This window comes from Pavona decussata, unplaced genomic scaffold (assembly GCF_977016875.1).
Source record: "Pavona decussata unplaced genomic scaffold, jaPavDecu1.1 SCAFFOLD_190, whole genome shotgun sequence".
NCBI lineage: Eukaryota > Metazoa > Cnidaria > Anthozoa > Scleractinia > Agariciidae > Pavona > Pavona decussata.
In genome coordinates, this window is record NW_028145599.1 from 353,003 (window position 1) to 374,456 (window position 21,454).

Sequence of the window (21,454 nt, forward strand, 5' to 3'; positions counted from 1 at the left end):
AAAGTTAAACTTCTTAAAACATACTAATAGAATACAAAACTAATGCATGGATCGATCAACGGTTTCGCTAGTTGGCATATCTGAAGGAATTATGTATAATAAAACTGTTCTTGAATCTGTTCGTTTTGCATTTGGGAAGTTGAAACTTTCGCCTTTTTCGTAATGTTATTGCACTGGAATTTAAAGGCGGCACCAGTACATACAGCTTGTGGCATCCATTCACCCAACGGTGGACTACACACGGTTACATCATCAGTTTCCTGACTTATGATGTAAACTAACATGATAACAATAAAGAAGATGCCTCCAGCAAAGGGGAAACTGAAATATGTTCATAACAATAACAAAGAAAACCAAATGAAAATAAAAGTTGCGTGTGTAAGAAAGGTGTGGCATCATAGTAGACTACTAGTAGATAACAAACTAACAAACGCCCTGGGGTGCCAAACAAAACACTTTCGTCCTTGGAAAAAAGTGAGTATTTTATTCGAATGAAAAGTTTAGTTCATTGAAAGAAAGCAAAACTTGGAACGGTAGATACTAGTAAGTATTGCGTTCATAGCCAAGCGAATTTTCCTCATATCTTTAGAATCGTGTTTACAGCAAACATGAGATTCACTTTCTTGAAACAATTGGTACATAGATGAGAACAGTGCAAAACAATTCTGGCTTCTGATACTAACGCAAAACTACTCAATTTTACTGAGAAACTGAAAACAGCCAGCGGCAAATGAAGGATAAACATGGTCACGTGGTCATTTCTGATACGGTATCTCCGGTAACTTTCAGGAAACTTCTGCTTACATAGTAACGCAATGCTGTTAAGACTTGAAACCGGGGGTCAATACCACTGTGACATGGTTTTTCCTCCATAAGGAAAATCAACTCCTCACTAGTAAATAAATAGAAACTCACTGTTTCTGCTACGTCTTACTTCGGAGTCAAACTTGTTGTCTGACCACCTAATTCCCTCGGGAGAACTCACTTCATTTCCCCGTATGCCGTCCAACACAGTTCTTTCTTCATGAATTCTCTTTTCGCGATTTGGCAACAAAAGTGCCCGATAGCGGCGGGCATTTTTCGATAAGATTTTTTTGGAGGCCTGAAATCTATTTTCGGGAGCTTTACGGTCCGAAACGTTTTGGGGAGTTTTGAGAAAAGTACGCTCATCCACTATTTATCTCATCCCAGAGAGAGCTTGCTTGCAGGCCAGCTAGACATGAATATTTAAGTGTACACACAACTAAGAAACAAACCTTTTTAATTTCATAAAGATAAAGAAATAAACAGATCACCAGGATACGTAAACTACAGAAAACGTGTCGATGGTAGTAGTTACTTTCTCCCACTACCATAGAGGTTATTCCATTGTGTGTACAAATCAAGATCTTTCTGAGATACGCTAGGGCGAACTTGATGTAAAGCTGCATCAAAGTCTTTGAAGACAATCGGTGGAACCTGAAACGGACAACAGAGCGAAAATTACATCAATAATCTGAATGGTGTGTAGTGTTTTGGCCGCTTACAAATTAGGATAGGATGTGTGCTCTGATTGGACAATACCAAGAGAACAACAAAACTGCACAGGCAATTCACATACTTCCTGATGAATTGTACAATATGAAGGCCAGAAATTAACCTCCCCTACTTTCAAAGTACGCGAAAAAGGCATTCACTTAGAGAAGTGCCGAATGCTTTCCTTTGTCAAGACACATCAGGTGGCGAAAAAAGGGGCGTACAGTCTCCTTAGCAACGCGCTGAAAAGTCCCTCGAGTTTGGCGATTTCTAGCCAGCATGAGAAATTGGCTAGTTAAGCCATCAAATCGAGGGCAGGTATACACACCTGATCAGCATCAATACACTGAATATCAGAAATGCTTCTTATTGGTCCAAGAGCCGCCTCTCTACAAAGGTTTGCCATATCCGCTCCTGAATAACCTGAAAGAGATCCACATTTACAAAAGTTAACCTGACACAGTAAAAAGACACTACGGCTTAATACATGATCCCCAGATAAACTACAAACTCATAATGCACAACAAGCACATTATTTTGCCAAGACGTGAAAAATATAAATCAGTACTAAAGTAATACTGAGATGGAAAGTTTTGCCGAATCATAACTCACATATAATTATCGTATAAATTTGATACGGACCTTTGTTATTTTTAAACATGCAATACTTTTGACAGAAAGAGGGGGCATTGACTTTATTTTGCCATGCAGAGAACTGAGTAACCACACCCAGGACCTGTCGGGAGGTTCATGTGTGACATACCTTGCGTTTGTTGAACTATATGCTTGATCTCCTTATCAGTAAGACTGCACTTTTGTTGTGATAGCAAGGAGGAAATTATTTGTTCACGTGCACCAGCATCAGGTAACGGAATGTACAGTCTTTTCACTAAACGCCGCCGTGCAGCCTCGTCGATTTCTTGAGGCCTGAGAGTGAGAGGGGAAAGCATAAAAAAAGAAAGAAAGATAGAAAGAATATAAGAATTATGAACATTGCACTTTCACACTAGATTACGTTACGTTACACTTTTTTGTATATTTGTCTTTGTACACCCACCGGTACCCCATAAAAGGTGAAAGGAGCTTGGCATAAGGCCCCTCCGTATAACCTAAGACCAAACATGTAACTAATTACAGACAATTGTCAATAAAGAAAGAAAGTGAAATATAGGAAATATCATGTATTTGGACTGCGGATGAAAGATTCACGCACTGATGAATGCAACCTAAGCAGTTGGGAAAGGGGATGTATTGAAGCTTTCACCTGTGGCTCACATAATACTTCATATATTTCACTTTTTATTCATCGATCCAAGGGTATATTGTGATCTCACAGTTAGTAGACCAATGCACCGCCAGATATTGCAGCAAACCCGTTGACGCCTGAATTTTATAACTGTGACGGTGTTTCGTCTGTTAAATAAACAATATCAGCTACTCAGTAGCCTATTGCCCAACATCAACTAACAATTTTGTTTTTAAGCACGTTTGGTACTGTAGCTTCCTCCGAAAAACTGTTGCCCTATCGTTTGTAATATCCAGATTTAAATGCATTAAAAAAGCTACAATCATACATATGGAATGTTGGCCCTTTAGTATTTTTTAATCTTTTTCCAGATCTCTCGAGGGGCGGGGGAAGAACTATTTTGCTCAAGGAATCACTAGGCTGCCAGCGGTTGACTTTGACAATTGTCGGTGCCCACGCACAATTCCCTTTACCATGTACAACTGAAATCCTAAATTGCTGTCCTTTGTTTAAGTGGAGTCGTCAGGTCGGCGGTTCAAGGTTTGGTCTGCAACGTGTCGTGCCTTTTCTTCAGAAAAGGAAACTCATTGCCTCTCTCTACCCAGATGTAAAAATGTGTCACAGGGGAAAAATCTGCGATGAGAAAGAATCACATCCAGCGTAGGAAGACCCTAATAGTTTCATTGAATCCGCATCCGCTCACCTTACTGCATTTTCACAGACATTTGATGCGCTATTTACGTTCACCCTGCCTGCAAACTCAATTGTGCGACCATAACAATGGCTGCCTGAGAGAAAGGTTCTCAGGTTTAACACGACTCAAGGTAGAAAAAAAGAAAACACTCTACAACGGCAAACATCAAACAATCAATGTACCTGTTTGTAGCACCAACAACTAAGAGTCTGTCATCAGAATTAGTTGTAGCACCATCCTGAAACAGTTAAAAAAAATCAAAAACAACAACAACAAAAAAAAAACACAGAAACCCTCAGCGTTCATGAAAAGATGCCCAGATTTACACTAAACTTACCTGAAGTACACGGTTGCCGTCATTAAATTAAGGCGGCTAACAACAGTTTCCAGAACTTTCTAGCACGTACACTTTGATGCATAAATATCACTACTCTTTATCGGTTAATACCTATTGTATCAAACAAATGCCTAATCATTGGTGAACAAGTCATGGCCATTTTAGCAAAAGTATAACCCTTTGAAAACGCCCCTACTTTTTGCTTTTAGTGGTTAGAACTAAAAAACGAACTCTGTGACCGCCAGTTTTTACTAAGGGACTGTGATAAGCATGTTTAGTTCCAACTTCTTGCAAAGTTTAAAAAGTTTGTGAGGGGTTCAGAGCCACCTCAAATTTTCCCAGACCGTTATCCGTAAACAGGAGGCGGGGCGGCATGGCCTAGCGGTTAGAGCGCCGGACTTGTAATCCTGAGGCCCCCGGGTTCAAGCCCCACTCTAACCACTTGGATTTGTTTCATGGTAGTCCTGTTTTCAAATCCAAGGCCATGCTTTGTAAATAGCCAACTCGTTTGCCTCCCACCCAACACACTTAAAGTCATTTATTTTATTTATTTATTTATTTATTTATTTATCTTTTTTTTTTACATACTAATCATAGTCTTGCCGAAAATGGAGTCACCGAGCTCGTTTTTGAGTTATAACCACTTAAAAATAAACTTAGGTGGATCGCAAATTAAGTTCCGGCTTTTGTGGTCATGTTGGAAATAAACTTATCATTCAGTACAATGAATTGATACACAACTTGCCAGTTGCACAAGGAACTCAGTTTTGATTCTCCTTGAGGCGTCATGCTCGCCGTCTGTTCTTTGTGACAGGAGTGAGTCTATCTCATCAATGAAAATCACAGCAGGAAGATGACATCTGGCAACAGCAAACAATGCACGAACCATCTTTTCACCTTCACCAACCTACAACAAGAACAACAATTAACTTGAAACACAACAGGAAGTTAAGGAAAGGGAGAATTTTTTAGCAGTCCTGTATTTTACCTGCAATTTATTCAAATTCAATTTCAGTGATCGTACACAAGGCTCGGGCTGTGGGCACAATCAAGATGCTTTGACTAACTTTTTTAGTAGTAAAAACTTGAGAAAATATTTGAAATATAACTGACATCTTTGTTAAACCTATGGTTGACACATTTGTGTTGCAGCGTCAAGTTAACAATCTCGGAACCTATTGATATCAAGTTCTTGAAAACTATTTCGAACTAAGTAAATACGGCACATGGAAAATAAACTGTTACAGTATCCCAAGCGCACTGGAACATTCATATCAGTATATTTGGTAAATAGGTACACGACTAGTTTGTTTCCAATTAAACAAGCATGAAGCCTTACAGGTATTCGTTCCAGAACGAACGGAAAAACCTGATAAATTTGCTTAAATTTGCTTGCTTATCACAAAAACTTACCCACTTAGATGTAAGAGATGATGCACTGATACTGAAGAATGTAGCTTTTGACTGACTGGCGATACATTTACCTGAATTAAAGTTATAATCAATTAGCTTGTTTACCTTATAGATTTAAGACGGAAGGGAGGGTGTTTTATGTCCCATTATCATACAACTTGTATCAGGTCATAATACTAACAGTAACTCTTAAGCTATTAAATCACTTTGTATCAGCACCTACAACTTTATTCTTCCAATTTAGCAAGTTTATCAGTAAAATGCTTCTTTTTTTTTTTCTTTTTCAAATGTAAAGTGCAACTGTCTTTCATGCGAAGCACACTGCAAGGCTTAAGGACGGTGCCTACTATTGTTACTGCGCATACGTTCTGCGCATTGCGAGATACTCGAGTTTCCTACGGGTGGTGCCTACTAATACAAGAATATTTTTGCGCGGTTTAAAACTATACGGATACCAAATGCTTTTGGTATCTCAAAAGAAAATTGGGGGTAACCATGCATTTTTCAGAAATAATTAAGCTTCAATTTAGGAAAAAATCCCATACATTGCTTTATATTTTGGCGTTTTTTAGAGCTATTATTGCATAATTACCTCTGAAAAATGCGTGGTTACACCCAATTTTCTTTTTGGATTCCAATAGGCCTTGCTGAGATCTGCTTTTCCCGCATAGTCATAAACCGCACAAAAATACTTCGGTATTAGTAGGCACCGTCCTTAAGTAAGAAAGGACCAAAAAATAAACGAAAACATTTGAATGGCACTTTCTTCGTGATCTCCTGAAACAGGTTTTTGTTTTTGCAAGGCACTGTCACTCTTGAGATAATTGACAAGGTTCAGTTTACGAATATGACAGATAAGACATAAGCTGCAGCAAACGGTGAAACCAGTCAATAAATTAAATAAATTACAGAGAGCAAAGATTGCACATATTTTGCAAATTAATAGATTCCCTTATTAGGAGAGACTGCATGGTTCATACATACCAATTAACGTTTTTCCAGTTCCTGGAGGTCCAAACAGCAGAACTCCTTTGGGAGGACCTCGCAAACCTTTGAAAATATCACTGTAAAATAAAAAAAAATGTATGTGAACTGCAACTTTAGTGGTGCACTGATCAGCCGAGTAGTTGAGGTATGCTCAGGCATGCTTAGCACCACCTAAAACAAATCTGAATGCATTACCAGCACCATGTCAGACTCTGCATCAATGCCAACAACAAGCTGTAAGTAACAAGTTGAAAATTGAAAATGAAACAAATGAACAAAAACAGACTAATTACAACTGGACTTACCATGATAAAAAACAAACAACAAAAAACAAAAACGGAATAGATTAAGTGGCCTTCATTTCAGTTGAAAACCACTGAGGTTGACTCTTGAATGAGACATTAGTGCAACAACTAGAAGCTTAAAGCCAATAACTGTCAATTAAGCAGAGTCACTATGCCTTGGAAGACGATTTCTGCTCAGGTGGCTGAAATATTTTTCAGGTGAACAACCGCACCAAACAAATGATTGATATCTTAAAATGACAAGTAGGTGATTAGTAAAACCCCTTAAAATAAACCAACAGAAGCATTTTAAGTTTATTTTCAAGGTGGATTTAATGATAGCACTTTAAACTCTGAACACAGGATCTCTTGTCAACAACGACACTTTTCTTACGCTCTAAGCACAGGCCATTCAACTATCTATAAGCCCCCGACTTCTATATAGGCTTCCTTGCCTTTACCACATATCTTTTGTCATTAACTGCCCTTTACTTACGGTCTGAGCACTTGCCACTCAACAATTTTTTGTCATTAACTATACTTCACAGTCTAACTGAGCACATGCCACTCAATAATCTCTAGTCAACAACTGCACTTTACTCACGGTCTAAGCATAGGCCATACAACAATTTCTTTGATCACGTTCTTGGCAAATTCAAGTCCTGCAATATCATCCCATGATAATGGTGGACCATGATCCATAATCTGAAAAACAATGAATCCAATCTGTCATATGCATTTTCACTTGCTGTTTACACTGCAACCTTCACTGATTTTAATACCAGCCTGTAGAATTATAGATGATAACACTACGACACATTTGTTTCATGACTAGCCACCCCAGTTGCCCTGAAAAGCTCAGGGCACCATAGCACTAATAATATGGTCCATGGCAGCACAAAACAGGTCACTCTAGCCAAAGGGATTAAACTCTTCACACCCAACATGCTTTTAAACATTTCAGTCAAGGTGCCTGGTGAGTCAAGTCAGCAAACCTTAGTTTTAGAGCCACGTGCAGTGACAACAGTAGTAAGAAGCTAAATATGATCATCCGAGTGAGTGTAGTCCACAGAAGGACCATTTGTAGTGACATTGACAGATGTTTCGTCAACCTGAGTGGAAGTCATCATCAGAGTCAAAGCTGTGATGTAATTGGAAATGAAGACTGTTAAAATGAGTGGTGCATTCCCTTCTGCATTTTGTTGTTCAAATCCCGGTAGGTCTATTATCGGTAAAATAAGACGGTTTGTTTGTTTGTCTGTCTTGTTGATGTCGTCAATAAGTCATTTGTAAGGTGCAGGTAGTTGCTGGACAAAGGTTCTGTGGTGTTTGTTCTAAGTTTAGTAAACCAGCATTCCTGACTGATTTTTTAATAGTAGTCCCTAATGCAATGAATCTAGGAGAGTCCCAGATTCTGTAATGTAATTTTCATATACGAGGCCTGGCAACGGCAGCATTTGATCTTGTAAACTACTACCTGTCTGTTGCTTGGTTTGTTTCTGTTTTTGATTAACATTCATCAGTATGTTTCGTGAAGTAGTCTCTGGTAGATTTATGGGCAACCAGAGATGCAGATGTTAAAGGGTTAAAGGATTCATGTGTCACAATAGTTTCAGATTGAAGTAGCTTTCATGTAAGGTCTAGTCACAGTAGGTGTTACATTCTTTCCCAAATGGATGAATGCATATGTATCCAAAATATGTCTTTAGTTTGACGAGCCATTCACAGTTTCTGCACACTTTTTGGGATGGAATAATGTTGGTTTTCAAAGCTTGCAATTCTTGAATGTTAGCTGATGCCTAAATGCTGCTGCACTGTTAGTTCAGTTTATAAGTGCCGGACTGCTGTGTGGGAGGTCTTAGGTTGAATAGGTTCAAACCCAAGCCAGACCACCAACCAGGCTGTGCATGAAGAACTTTGTCTCAACTCAGATGATCACATCCTTGGGCCGCGACATTAAGCTGTTGGTCGTGTTTTGTTTGTCCTACTTGTAGGGGATGTTAAAGAACCCGTAAAACTCTTCGCAAAGGGTAGGAGACGTAGTTACAGTTTTTTGCTAGCCTGATTTGATTGTCCAAGTAAAGAGTGAATGCCTATATCATCTTGTGACTAGAATACGGTGAGTTCTGGACAGAAATTTATGACCACCACTGCTCACATCATCACTATAAGCATGGTTGTAGGATCTTGTCTATGGGTGACTTAATTCAGCGTGAGTTGATTCCAAAATTTATTCCGTGAATACTCTGTAGAGCCCTTCTTGTCAGTGGTACTGTTCACATCAAATTGGCATGCACATGCTTTATGAAACAGAAAATGCCTGAACCATATTTCATTAACTTAACAATGTTTAACAGTGATTGCTACACAACCCTCTCCTTAGACCTTACAAGATTACTCTTAAGTTATCTGGCTGTAAAAGTGCTCACCTCATTTGTTATTAGTTCAACCATTTTTGGCTCAATGTTTTTCAATCTCTCATCTACTTCAGCTGCGTCACTGCTGGTTCTTCTATCGTTCTTTAATCCCCTGAAAAAATTTAAATCCATAGAAATAGATGTTAAAATGGTCCGAAAAAAGCCATCATATACTTTACAATCCGATGATATCAATTTTTCTTTGTTAGTGCTGGTATTCACATAATAGTTCTAATAAATTACTGAAAACAAATTTCACAGTAAATAAATGCAATTAAAAAAGTTTGCAAACTGAATGGTTGAAAACAGCCAGAAGAAAGGGTGTTGAATTTCTGTTTCAGGTTACTTATTTCCCAAATCGGGGACGTGAAAAAGACAAAAGTGATAAGTAATTGACCTATCTTCATTTGGCTTCTGGCTATTTTTGAAAAGGTACGATTACACTGTGGACATAAAGATTGCATGGGCGATATAAAACAGCCTCTAACCTTTCCAATCTGTCATTATTGTGACTTTGATTCAAAACTGGAGGAACAAACTGTCGGCTTGGACCTCGCCTGAAACAAAAACATTAAGAGTTGATTATTCAGGCAAAGTTAACTAGTTCTTGCAGAATCTCAAGCTACTAGCACGTTATAATTTCAATTTCTTAAATAAGACATCAAATTTTGTTTCAATATAAACTGAAGTATCAAGGTATTTCAGGTTCCTTATTAATGGTAACGGCTTTTTATTTTGTCAAATAATAATAAAATAAATAAATGGAAATTTCAGTGGAATCTACGGAGTGGCTCTTCTCTCCACTGTTTCCAGGTCAAATTGGAATTTGGAAATGTTGGTTTTTGTGGAGTGAGGAAAACTGGAGCACCTGGAGAAAAACCCTCAGAGCAATGACGAGAACCAACACTAACTCAAGTTACTCAACCCACATATGATGCCAGGACTGGGATTCAAACCCAGGCCACACTGGTGGGAGGAGAGTGCTCTCACCACTGCACCATCCCTGCTCACCGCTCCTCATTGTTATGTGTTATGCTCACAGTTATAGCATGACATCCTTGTCATTTGAAGGCATCTGTAGGATTGTATTGTTGATTAGGACCCAGCTTAGCTTGCACCATAGCTTGCATGTCATTTACCACACCTTCTTTTTCAGCAGATGTGGACAAGAGTTCAAGTACTCCTCTCTGACAACATTTTCAATGCCAAATTCGTGGCACGGTGTTGAAGTCTGGTCAGTCTCCTGTCTTTGGGATTTGTTACACGTTTTATTCCATTTGCCAAATTGTGTTGCTAAACGCGAGGAAAGTGTGTGCAGACCAGCTGTATCCCCACTAGTAAAAACACTGATTTGTTTTCCAAACCTAAAACCAACCTTGTTCCCAGCGTTTTCCTTGTGCTTCCATAGTTTGCATTATTTATTGGACCCTGTCTCCAAACCCCAGAATCACTTTCATGTTGGTAGTTCTTCTTTTTAGAATTAATCATCTGAGAATCAATGATACTACAAGTTAATTGACAACAAGAGCATACAGTATCTTATAATTACAGCACAAAACTGCCAAGGCTGAGGTTCTTCAGTTCTGGCTGATAAAATCATATAATTTAGATAAGACAAGTAAAGAAAAGTTTCTGCAATCGCCATTTCTCTTGCAATAGTGTTTGAAAGAATTTGCATGTTTGATCTCAACAAAGCATTACCACCACTTTTAACAAGGGAGAATGTGTTAATCCTGTGATTGAACATAATATTTATGATATTTCAGATTAGGAAGTTTATCTGCAACAACATAACCTGAGTTAGGTGAATCAAATCACTTGATAAAATGGCTTCACGGTGTTCAGGTGTCACTTTCACATGTAACAATATCAAACATTATGGGGTCACGGCAAGAATGGTTTCAGATAACAAGTCCTCCAGGCTCTGGTTATGGGAAGTTACAAATTATCAGGACAGGAATACTGAAAACTTGTTTACTTAATGGGCTTTTTCATTTTTCTTTTGCTAATTGTCTTTATTGGGTTCATCTTTTCGCTGCCTACCAGTATCTTGATTTTGACACAACTGTACCTTTTTTTAGAGGAACATTAACTTACCAACTGCTGCCTTGCAGTGATAAAGTCTGGCATGGCAGGGCTATCTAGCTCAACATCTGAACAGCTCTGTTTGTCTGAGGACTTCTTTGCTAACCTTTTATCGCCATATTCCTTAAACAGTTAAAACAAAAACATAGCAATGAGGCAAAAAGTGTTTGTGTATTCATGGCTTAGCATACAGCTGTTGTTCAAATGCTAATTAACCTCCAAATACTATACAGTATGTAATGACTGACTGACATTAAAATCCCTTTTTCAGGTTTAACTATTTAGTTTTCTTGCAATTTTCCTTTCAAAAAAAAACAAATTCATACCTCAAAATGAGGGGAACTTCTAGTCAACTGATCATGATAAGCCTGAAAAGTTGTGTTATGAAGTACAGGTGTAGCGTCAGTATTATCTGTAGCTGAAAATGTCGACGCTGTGTTACTGAAGGCACCATGAGCATAACTCCTTTGCCCAGGATTCAGATGACTGCGACCTGGACTCACTGCATCTCCACCTTCACAGAAATTAAAGAATTAAGAAAGGTAAATGGCGCAGCAATAATGCCAGTCATGATCGAATAATCACTGTTATTATTTAACACATTGTACATTGCCCAAATATGGTCACGGTACACTCAATATTCATCATCCACACTCAACAGATATCCTGCAATATACGTAATTTTGCTTGTCGGGGAGAAAAATAGCAAAATAAAGATTGTGACCAGCTTTTCTGCAATAAAACTGTGCTTTGTTATCAATGTGTTGAATAATAAAACAAATATCCTGCTCAGTCTTGTGGAATATCCCCAGATTTTAGCCAACTCGGCCTACAGCCTCGTCAGCTAAGTATCAAACAAAATTCCACGCAATTTTGCAGGATAATAATTGTTAAACATCTGCAACTGAGGTAATATTGTCTGATAATATTAATTGTCAATGTTGTGCATTAGCCTAAAAGAAAAGTGAAATTACATGTATGTATCAAATACCTTGGGCATTTAAAATTAGAGTAACATTTTACAGTAGTTAGCAGATATTCTTATCAAGATCGATTTTGAGAAACATTTTAAAAGAAAAATTAACGAAAAAAACGTTACATGGCGTTTCAACGACCTCGTGTCATCATTATCAAATGCGGTGAAAGAATTAACATAAGTGACATATATAAATGAAAATTATTGTTTCAAATAATGATCACTCAAATCAATATCCCCTTCAAAACTTTAGAGCCACTTGTGTTTAGCAGTTTTAATAATTCTGTAATTAAAAATTATTAATATGTCTTACTTTCAGTGACCAGGAGTGCACATGGCATTTTTGCATGACAATAAACTATACTTTCCTATAATTACCTGAACAGGGACTTGTTGCTTTCCGTTTCATTCCAGCATTTCCTTTTAATCTGGAATTATTATTGTTTGGGACTATACTTGTATTTTCCTGAAAATATCAGCAACAAAAGGAATATAAAAAGAATGAACTGGACAGGTGCAAAAAATAGCTTAAGTTGATATGTACCAAAACAAATGCCTTAAATCATCAGCCCTAAAAACAGAACCCTACAGCCCTTACTGAAATAACAATATAACAGCTTAGCAAGTCTCCCTGTAGCTCAGTGGTCAGAACATCTAATTAAGACAAATAAATAATACTTTGTAGCCCTATCTCCATCTGCAGCTAACGTTAAGCAATTATTATAGTTTGGGAAGGTGGGAATTTTGAATGAAAACTGTCAATGGCTGGGAAGAACAAAATTAATTTTTCGGTAATTTAGCGAGGAAAAACACTAACGTCAATTGTCCAATATTTCTAATCCAATTCATTCTGTCGTGCTCATTTTGGCATATTTTTAGGACTTTTTCTAACTTTATTGACTGAATACAAAAACCAACTTCTGGAGGGATTGCTATGACATCAGAGTAGTACAAAGACCATGTGCTCTTCAAGGCTATAGTTTTGGAAAAATTGAAGAACAGCTCCTCCATAAACCTGTCAACTGACAGACTGTCGGTAAAATGGTTGGACTGGACAATCAGGGGAGCTGTTCTTCAATTTTGCCTTCATTTGGTAGGTTTGGCCAGTGTAGGAGCCGATGGTTAACTTACTTGGTTGATTCCTCTGACAGCCACACTTCGTAGCATGTTTCCTCCAGTTTCTTGACTTTGCGGTTTGCTGTCAAAAGATGATTCTTCTTGATATTGACATGCAGTATTCAATGATAACATCCCTGCACTGTTAAATTCCTGGGTATGTTTTCTAACACTTTGTCCTTCCCTTTTCTCTAGTTTGGCACCATAGTTGTGTGAATGTGCAATGGTATGAACTGTACTATCACTGGATTTTGGTTCAGTCACAGAAATTTTGTTATTGACTTCATTCCCTTCTTTTGTCATAGTTGTTTGCTCCCGTAGTTCAGTTTCTAATGAGGAAAAAGGTACACATGCTGTAGACAAAGAGACATCAAGGTTACTTTGAAGAGGATTTCCAGTGCTTCGTTCTCTCTTAGTTTCCTGCTGACAAAAAAAAAAAAAAAAAAATTTTATTATTTAAATTTGGAAGGATTGAAGTATTGAACAGAAGAAGTGGACAATGCTATTGTTTTCAGTTCATTAGAAGTTGAGTGGTTAAGTGTAAAGCCAAAGGGCATATCAACTTAAAGTAGGTACAGTATGTAACTTAGTTCAGGTAATGCAACCCAGTGCATATTCCTTGCGTAGAACCAATGATATCCTCCTCAAAACTTTCAATGCAAGAACCAAGAAGATTCTTGGAGACAGAGCTTTTGTAGTGGCAGCGCCTAAACTTTTTAATGCCCTTCCCCATAAAATCAGTAACAAGAGGAATTTAAATAATTTTAAGACTCTAGTTAAACCTTTTCTGTTTCACAATGCATACGGTTCATAAGATTGCTTGACTGTATTTTAGACATTTATTACTCTTTTAGTATTTTTTACATATAATACCACATAAAATGGGTCACGCATATTTCTTTGATATATTTATTTTAAATTAGTTTGTTACATGAATTTGCATATGCACGTACATGCATAAAGCTCTTGCGAATTTGCATGATACAAGTATTAAAATTATTATTATTAAATTATTATAATTATTATTATTATAATTCAGAGTAGGTAGCATACATTACCGATGTTCTAGCCAAAAGCGAATTGTAAATAGGCAAGTTTTGTGCACTGTTCAAAGACAAACCCGAACTCCAATTCTGACCCTCTAAAAGAAAAGAAACAAATTAATATATAATTATTAATAATCTTGTGTCAGAAACATGTTTCCCATGTTTACTTTTTGTTTTGAGGGCCCGCATTCACCCAACAAGCTTGTATAAAACTGAACCAACAGGACCCAGCATCAACTTGAAAACTGCACAATTTGCATTATGCATGGTCATCACAGTTTACAAACTGGGGGAGACAGACCAGACCTGAAAGGTCCAAAAAACAAAATAAAGATCCATGAGATAATCCACAGTCGCCAAAAAGGCACAAGAAGAGGTGAATGACAGTGGTTAACAGAAAGAAGATTTTATGGTGGTAACAATACTTAATTAATTCCTTGAGGTAGTCAATCACCACATCCTCCAAACCATTTTTTTTTAACTCACAGCGCCAGTTATTTAAACAAAGTCTAACTTAGGCTGCAGCTTAAGGCAATCAGTGGGCCTCCAAATATCTCTATGAGTGGTTTATTTTAAGTGGATAAATAGTTTTCTAGTCTGGGATGCAAGCCTTCTTGTTACCGTCAACGGCAGACAAAGTTTAGATATGACTGTTGGCAAAATTGAAAATAGCTTAGAACGTGTTAAACACAGTTAAAAAGTTTTGTTAAACACAGTTTAAACTGTCTTTTAATAACTGACCCACAATGACAGTATATGAGGCAGATCCTAACTGGTGGTAAAAGACCAAAATGTACAATGCCAAACATAAAAGAACTAAAAGTTATAGGAGCTGGATAGGCCAGATAAATATCTTTTCACTGCCAAGATCCCAAGAATAACAGTGCTGTTCATCCAACCTGTTTGAGCAAATCTCAGTTCAATATTATGGCTTATAGATCGGTCTCCAAAATCATTCTTGCTCATTACACCAAGGAAAATTTCTCACTGAGATTCTCTGGGCAATAACAATAACAGACAAGCAATTAAGAACATTGCTTGAGGTTGGACCTTTAAATATATTGAATTCCCTAGTCTTTTGACTACGATGACCCTGCATAATGATCATATGGAAACAGCTGAGGAGTCATACAAGTCACAAATGAAGTGAGTTAAGCCAAATCAAGTGGACCACGTTAGTGATCTCATATGTGAGGTATGCACTGCCACAGTAAAGAAAGACAACATATGTTAGAAACTGGATAATCTAATGACAAAGTTAATTTTTTGCTTTTGGAAAATATTACCAATAAGAAATTAGATACAAACTCAAAGCCAACAGTTTCTTGATTTAGAAATATTTTGACATTATATATAAAATGTCTTCATTAACTGTGTGTGCTATTGCTCAAAAGATATTGAACCACATGAGCATTCTTTCATGCTGAAAACTGATGGTAAGTCCAGCCCCACTGTCCCAGTTTAATGTGGGGCTGCATGTCCTTTCTTAGAATAGATAGAGTCTCCTTAACTCAGCGCTTGTCCGTGTGGTCGTTGGATGTCAGTACTTGGACACCCTTTAAAAGTCTAATTTGATATCTACGAGTCATAATTATGATGTTTGTACACTACTGAAGAGCAGGACATCACATACTATATATACAGCACCCGTAGAGGTCTCCTCCACATAACGGTCTTCACAGTCCCAGCTAGTAGACTACACCATTTTTTTCTTATACAAAGGTGTGTGATGTGTAACCAAACCATGCAAATGGAATTAGTCCTCTGGAGTCTTTCCGGCATTGATAATGCATGTGGTAGCCCAACATGAATGTTCTTTAGTCAAGCCAATGGATATACTGCCGCTTTCCTCCACTTACAAAAGTCCACAAAACCATGAGAAAACTATAGAAACATTCTTACACATAGATGTGATTATTTTGGGCTGTCAAATTCCCATCTGTGTGATGTTGATAACGCCATAAGAAAACTTTGCCCGTGGGACAAATTATTTGAAAAAAACACATGCCGATGCCTCCATTACAGTTCTCACTAATATTCACACGAATCTAACTTTAGTGCAAGAATCCAAGTTCTCTACTTTAAAAAAGTACTATACTTTAAAAAAAAAAATCATTTGGAAGTAATGTCTGTAATACAGACTCTATGTAAAAATGGCTAGTATTTTAATATCATTTTGTCTGCATTCAAATTAGTCCTACCTACCATCTAAATTGTTCTTGAGTTCAGAAATCAAAAGAATATTTTACCTTGAACAAGGCTAGTAGGGCTAATTGAATGCAGACAAAAGAATAAATTATGAATCAAAATGTCAGTCATTTTTGCATTGGGATCTATGGATTGACCCAGCTACTCATCTGTAATAATTTTGGATATATTATTCAAGTTAAGTAAAGGTAGACAAAAAAGATACGGTCATCCTCTGACCCCCCCCCCCCCCCCTTCCCTTCCCCAAACACAATGACTTTTTACTCCTTATCCTCGAGTGAGAGAGAGAGAGAAAACACTCAGACATAAATTTTCAGAATCTTGAAAAGTGTATACAGTTCTAAAGAGTTACATTTAATTAACTTCTAATTGTTTTACTTTGTGAACCTACCATTCCGACAGCCAGAAGCAAGAGTTAACACCGTTTCAGCAAAATTGTTCAAGCCTACCAATGAATAGTATTAAACAAACTTTTAAATAATAAATAAGAAAAACTTAAATCATAAACATACTTGAACAAATTGCAAATATGAATTGGATTTGAGCCAGCTTTGTGACACGCATGAAGGAGAATCAATAGACAGTAACAACACTCACTAATGGCCACCCTGTAACACGGTGAGAGATAAGTGATTTTAATTGTAAGGTAGCAGCCAGTGGATGTCAAAGAAATGCTTAGGACATGGCATCTAAACCCCCACTCGTACAGAAGATTGAAGTCTGGCAGTCTTCATTGACCCAACCATCTCCTTCTCCTTTGGAGAATTTCTTCATCAAGTGGGATTTGTTCACAGCATGACAAATCTCACTGGGTTTCAAATGTAATCAATCAGAACAAGATGTGTAAACACATTTCTATCTCTGACAGCAAAATGTAAACATTCTAAGTGACAGCAACACTGTGAATGAAAGACTAACGACTAACTAACTGAGACTTACTAATTTCGCAACAAATTTCATTTGGGGTCAAGCGTTTGTGATAAGATCAATTCACTGCATGGGCAGCAACAACCACTGGTTACCACAACTCCTCAAGCATTTCTACATTTCCGTTGAATAAAGCCAAAATGGCAACTTAAGCAAAATTGAAAGCCCCTTCCAATGCTATAGGTGACAGAAGCCATCGTTTGGACGTAGAAAGGAACTGCCAAGTTAAAAACACAGGGCAGATTTTGGTCACATGCTAGGTAACCAAAATCATTCACATGACTTTGTATCAAGTTTCATTCAGCAACAACACAACAAACACAAGGACACAAAAATACAGTGGTTCTTCAAAGGAAAATGTTATGGATACTTGCTATGAGTCGTAGTGCCTTATACCCAACTTGTACCGTTTTAGCCCTTTGAAAAACCCTGGGAATGCTCTCTTTTGAGTCACAATGTTTTGTTGATTGGCAGCCACATAAAACAATGAAATTCCATCTTTTCATTGCTTCGCATATTGGAAGGAATAGTGTGAGTGAAGTTTATTCCTTCACGCATTCAGTTTATCAAGGAATCAGACAAGCGTCAAGCTCATTATTTTCTCAGCCTCAGAAGACTAGATCCTCTACTTGATTCTCAATCCTTGACACTCGATTCTCGCAAGTTTCAAGTATTGAGGATCGAGTCGAGGAAAGAGACTGTCAAATTACTTTTAAACAGTACTGTATGATGCTAAACATAAAATGTATATAAATTTAAAAGCCTTCTCACCTTGATCAAGTTCCTGATTATCAGCAATTTGACAATAATTAGTACCCAACACTTGTAATAAACTTGTATAAAGCTGGTGGGATATCTTGTTGCTAAAAGGAAATAACAGTCATTGTTTATAATAATATCTCATGTACACTTCATTTCATCAGTAAACACTGTGCAAAAATAAAATGATGATGATGACGATAATGATACTCATCGTTATGGTTACACACGTTGCCTGTTACTTGGCTCATTAATTTTGTACAAAGTCTTGGGTTATCCATAATCTATACCTTCAAAATTGGATTGCTCTTCATCATGCACCTATCCCCAATCCCAGGGGGGTACTCCCATAATTTTTAGCTGGGGTGTGCCGCTGGGACTCCGAGAATCTTAACCTATACTAGACCATGTTAAGTTTTATTTTGCAACCCTATTCTAGAGTAAACACTGAAAATCCCTACCCTATCCTAGACCTATATCTGATTTTTTAATGTCATTTACCGGCAAACTTTCTCAGACTAAATTCTTCAAGCAACTGATTAATTTGACAGAAAATGATACCCTATTCAAGACCCAACTCCCTGATTTCTATACCCTATTCGAGAGTAAACTCGCTCAAAACCATACCCTTCACAGCGGCACATACCTATATAGCTCATCTATGGGAGTACCCCCTTTCCCGGGCCCCCAATCAATCTGGCATAGTTTCCCATGATTGGCACCCCACCTCACCATCAATTTCCCGTTCATTACTGCTCAAAAATTGGCAAGGTACACGTTATGACTGTAAAAGTTCTGTTGAACCATGTATGATATACATGACAACAATACATGAGTAGAAATAAACCTGTTGTAAATATCAGGGTATTTTAATATTTTCTCCAACATTTGCTTCCTACAACAATTCTCCCATGTTTACATTAAAGGTATTTTGATTTTTGCCTTGGTTACTGTAGAAGTTCTCTGTAGAATTTTCTTTCTTTTTCTTTTTTCTTTATATTTTTTTTTGACAAGTCAAAACTTGTTGTCTTAAAGGTTTCCATTCCAAATTTTCTGAAATGATAAGGTGTAATTCCAGGGAAATCTAGCCTGCGAACACAGATGTATTTCCGGCTGTTGCTTCTCTTCTTTTCGGTGGAGAGAAGCGACAGCCGGAAATACGTCTGCATTCACAGCCTAAGGGAAATCTGCCCATTACTAAAAAAGGACAACTTCTGGAGACGTGAAAGCTGTAGTCTGACTAGCCACTTTGCTATATCCAGCAAAAACAATGGGGAAAAGACAGGTGAGCAGTATTCAAATTTTCTTGTCTAAATTTGCTATTTGATGACTGTTAAGAGTGAACATAATAGGGCATTGTTTTGTGATGATAATTTGTAGAGCAATGAAGTGGGCAAGTTCATACCAAGCCAAAACTGCCACAAATCGCACCCAAATTACACAGAAGACACAAAGACAACCCCATGTTGAGGTAGATAAAGTTTATCTTAATGTTGATGGATTTTAACTGATTTAAGTGAGCTTCCCACAAAAAGTCTATAAATTGAAAACATGTCCCTCTTGTTAGAAGTTATGTTCATCTTATTGGATCGCAAGTTTGGCCACCTGTGCTTGACATCATAGGAAACATCTACCCCCCCCCCCCCCCAAATCCAGGAAAACACTCGGCATTTGACCATTGTACCATGCCTCAGAGAGAATGGGGAATTTGATTGGGATGGAAAATTTGAAACAGATTTTTTTCTCTTGGTCCAGCAGAATTCTTGTCTGGATTTCTCCTGGAATTTAGGAGTTTTTCAAGGGCAGGATTTCTTCTTTGTGAGCAAATGGCTCACTCAAAATGGCTTCAAAATAGTTTTTGATGGCATCATTATCATAATATCACTGTTTGCAAAGCATGAGTAGTAATCGCTTGAAGCTGAAAATTTGTTTTCGGAAATTTGAACAAACTTGAGCCGCCGCTACACTTTGAAACTTTTAGCTGAAACTTGTGTGCAACGGCACTGCGAAACAAGTTTCAGCAGGCATTGCACCGTGTAACATGGTCAGTTTTGTGAAACTTTTTCGAACTTCCGTTGCGAGACAAGTTTCACCAAAAGTAACTACTTCTGCAACAGCTCGCAATGGTCGCAGTGGTGAAAAAACAAGAGTTTCACCGTGTAACACCACTTCGTTAAAATGGTCTCGTTCGGTCTTGCAGCGCCGTTGCAAACAAGTTTCAGCTAAAAGTTTCAACATGTAACGGCAGCTTTAAGGCCCTGTTCAGACTAGGTGGCCGTGCTAGGGCTCTGTTCCCAAGCACTTAAAAGGACGTTGTTCAGACTCCTTGGTGCCCAAGGAGCAATTGCATTCTCATTCATCAATTTAGTGCCCACCATTTTGTTGCTGTATCGTACGAGGCATGAGTTAAAAAGTGAGAACTGACAAAATCCTGTTCAGACCAGTGCCCGTGCCCAGGAATGGTGCCCAAGCACTCGGGCACGGACAAAAAGCTCTGTTCGGACTAGTGCCAGTGCCAGAAAACCGGGAACGGGCACCTAGTCTGAACGGGGCCTTATTTTCAAAAGTTCAAATGCCCGCGGGTTCCCCGCATATGCTTCCGACCGGCTAATCAAACAATAAGCTTATTTACATGAAGAAGCGAATGTGCTGCTTGTGTAAGAACGCGTTTTGCCTAATACTTTCTGAAGGAATTGGAAGAATAAATCATTAAAAAGGTTGTCATTGGTGACACTAACAAACGTTTTTTAATCTTAATTTAGCAAACAAACCTTCTTCGCGACGTGCTAAGTTGAATGAGCAATCTTCGCCAGGCGTCCGCTCTGCTGAAAGGACTTTTCGATGATTCGGCATCAAAATACAACTTCTGCCAAATATGAAGGCCACAGAAGTCATCGTGTGAAAGATTCATTTCTGAAGATCGATGTCTTTCATATAACAGAAGAAATATGTTTATAGCAAGAGCAAAATTCCCATTCAGTCCTTAAAGTCGTTTCCCGAATTCCGGGGAGGGACGAGGGAGGGACTGGTATCAAGGCGGAACTGACAGAAATGGCGGCAAAACAGTCCGGCAAATTAACATGAACTGAATGCAGCCGCCCTGACGTGACATGTATAAGTTCAGTTGTATGATGAGAAATAAAACGAATTTTTCGAATAATTACATTTGTATTTCCTAAATTCGTTAACGCTTTTCAACCCGTAAACTTGTTTTCGTTTCTTCCAGAACTGGTATCCTCCCGAACCGGGTAAAAGCTTCACAAAAAGTCCATGCAGCCTCAATCCTGGGGAATTTCAGATGTTCTACTGTTTGAATCCAATACCTACTCACTTAATATTTTAAAAGGAAGGTTTAATCTGGAGTTCAAAACTCTTTTTCTCGCTTCCATTTTACTGACTTCTGAATCACACATTTACACTGAGGCTGCAGCCGGCAATGATATA

The 21,454-nt window shown here is 37.9% G+C and overlaps 1 protein-coding gene across 1 annotated transcript; it reads right to left on the reverse strand.

Annotated features, from left to right (window-relative positions):
* Window positions 1-1,244: 1,244 nt before the first annotated feature.
* Window positions 1,245-21,011, reverse strand: LOC146462190 (fidgetin-like protein 1). The gene is made up of 19 exons (XM_085085718.1): window positions 20,782-21,011; window positions 18,023-18,114; window positions 16,716-16,769; window positions 14,129-14,211; window positions 13,086-13,490; window positions 12,333-12,420; window positions 11,305-11,492; window positions 10,991-11,101; window positions 10,269-10,381; window positions 9,382-9,450; window positions 8,906-9,005; window positions 7,081-7,181; window positions 6,190-6,269; window positions 5,206-5,276; window positions 4,538-4,699; window positions 3,638-3,693; window positions 2,279-2,442; window positions 1,844-1,938; window positions 1,245-1,458 (listed from the first exon to the last, which is right to left on the reverse strand). The coding sequence occupies exons 1-19, from the start codon at window positions 20,919-20,921 to the stop codon at window positions 1,336-1,338; spliced, it is 2,295 nt and encodes a 764-aa protein (XP_084941844.1). The 5' UTR covers window positions 20,922-21,011; the 3' UTR covers window positions 1,245-1,335.
* Window positions 21,012-21,454: the final 443 nt, after the last annotated feature.

Bases quoted from the DNA above. Each gene is read 5' to 3' on its own strand.
- LOC146462190 (XM_085085718.1), bottom strand. From the start codon at position 20,921: ATGAATCTTTCACACGATGACTTCTGTGGCCTTCATATTTGGCAGAAG. The intron at 16,770-18,022 runs GTGAGAAGGCTT...ATTCATTGGTAG, and splicing joins TAATCAGGAACTTGATCAAG to GCTTGAACAATTTTGCTGAA. The intron at 9,006-9,381 runs GTTAGAGGCTGT...AAATTTTTTCAG, and splicing joins AATAATGACAGATTGGAAAG to GGGATTAAAGAACGATAGAA.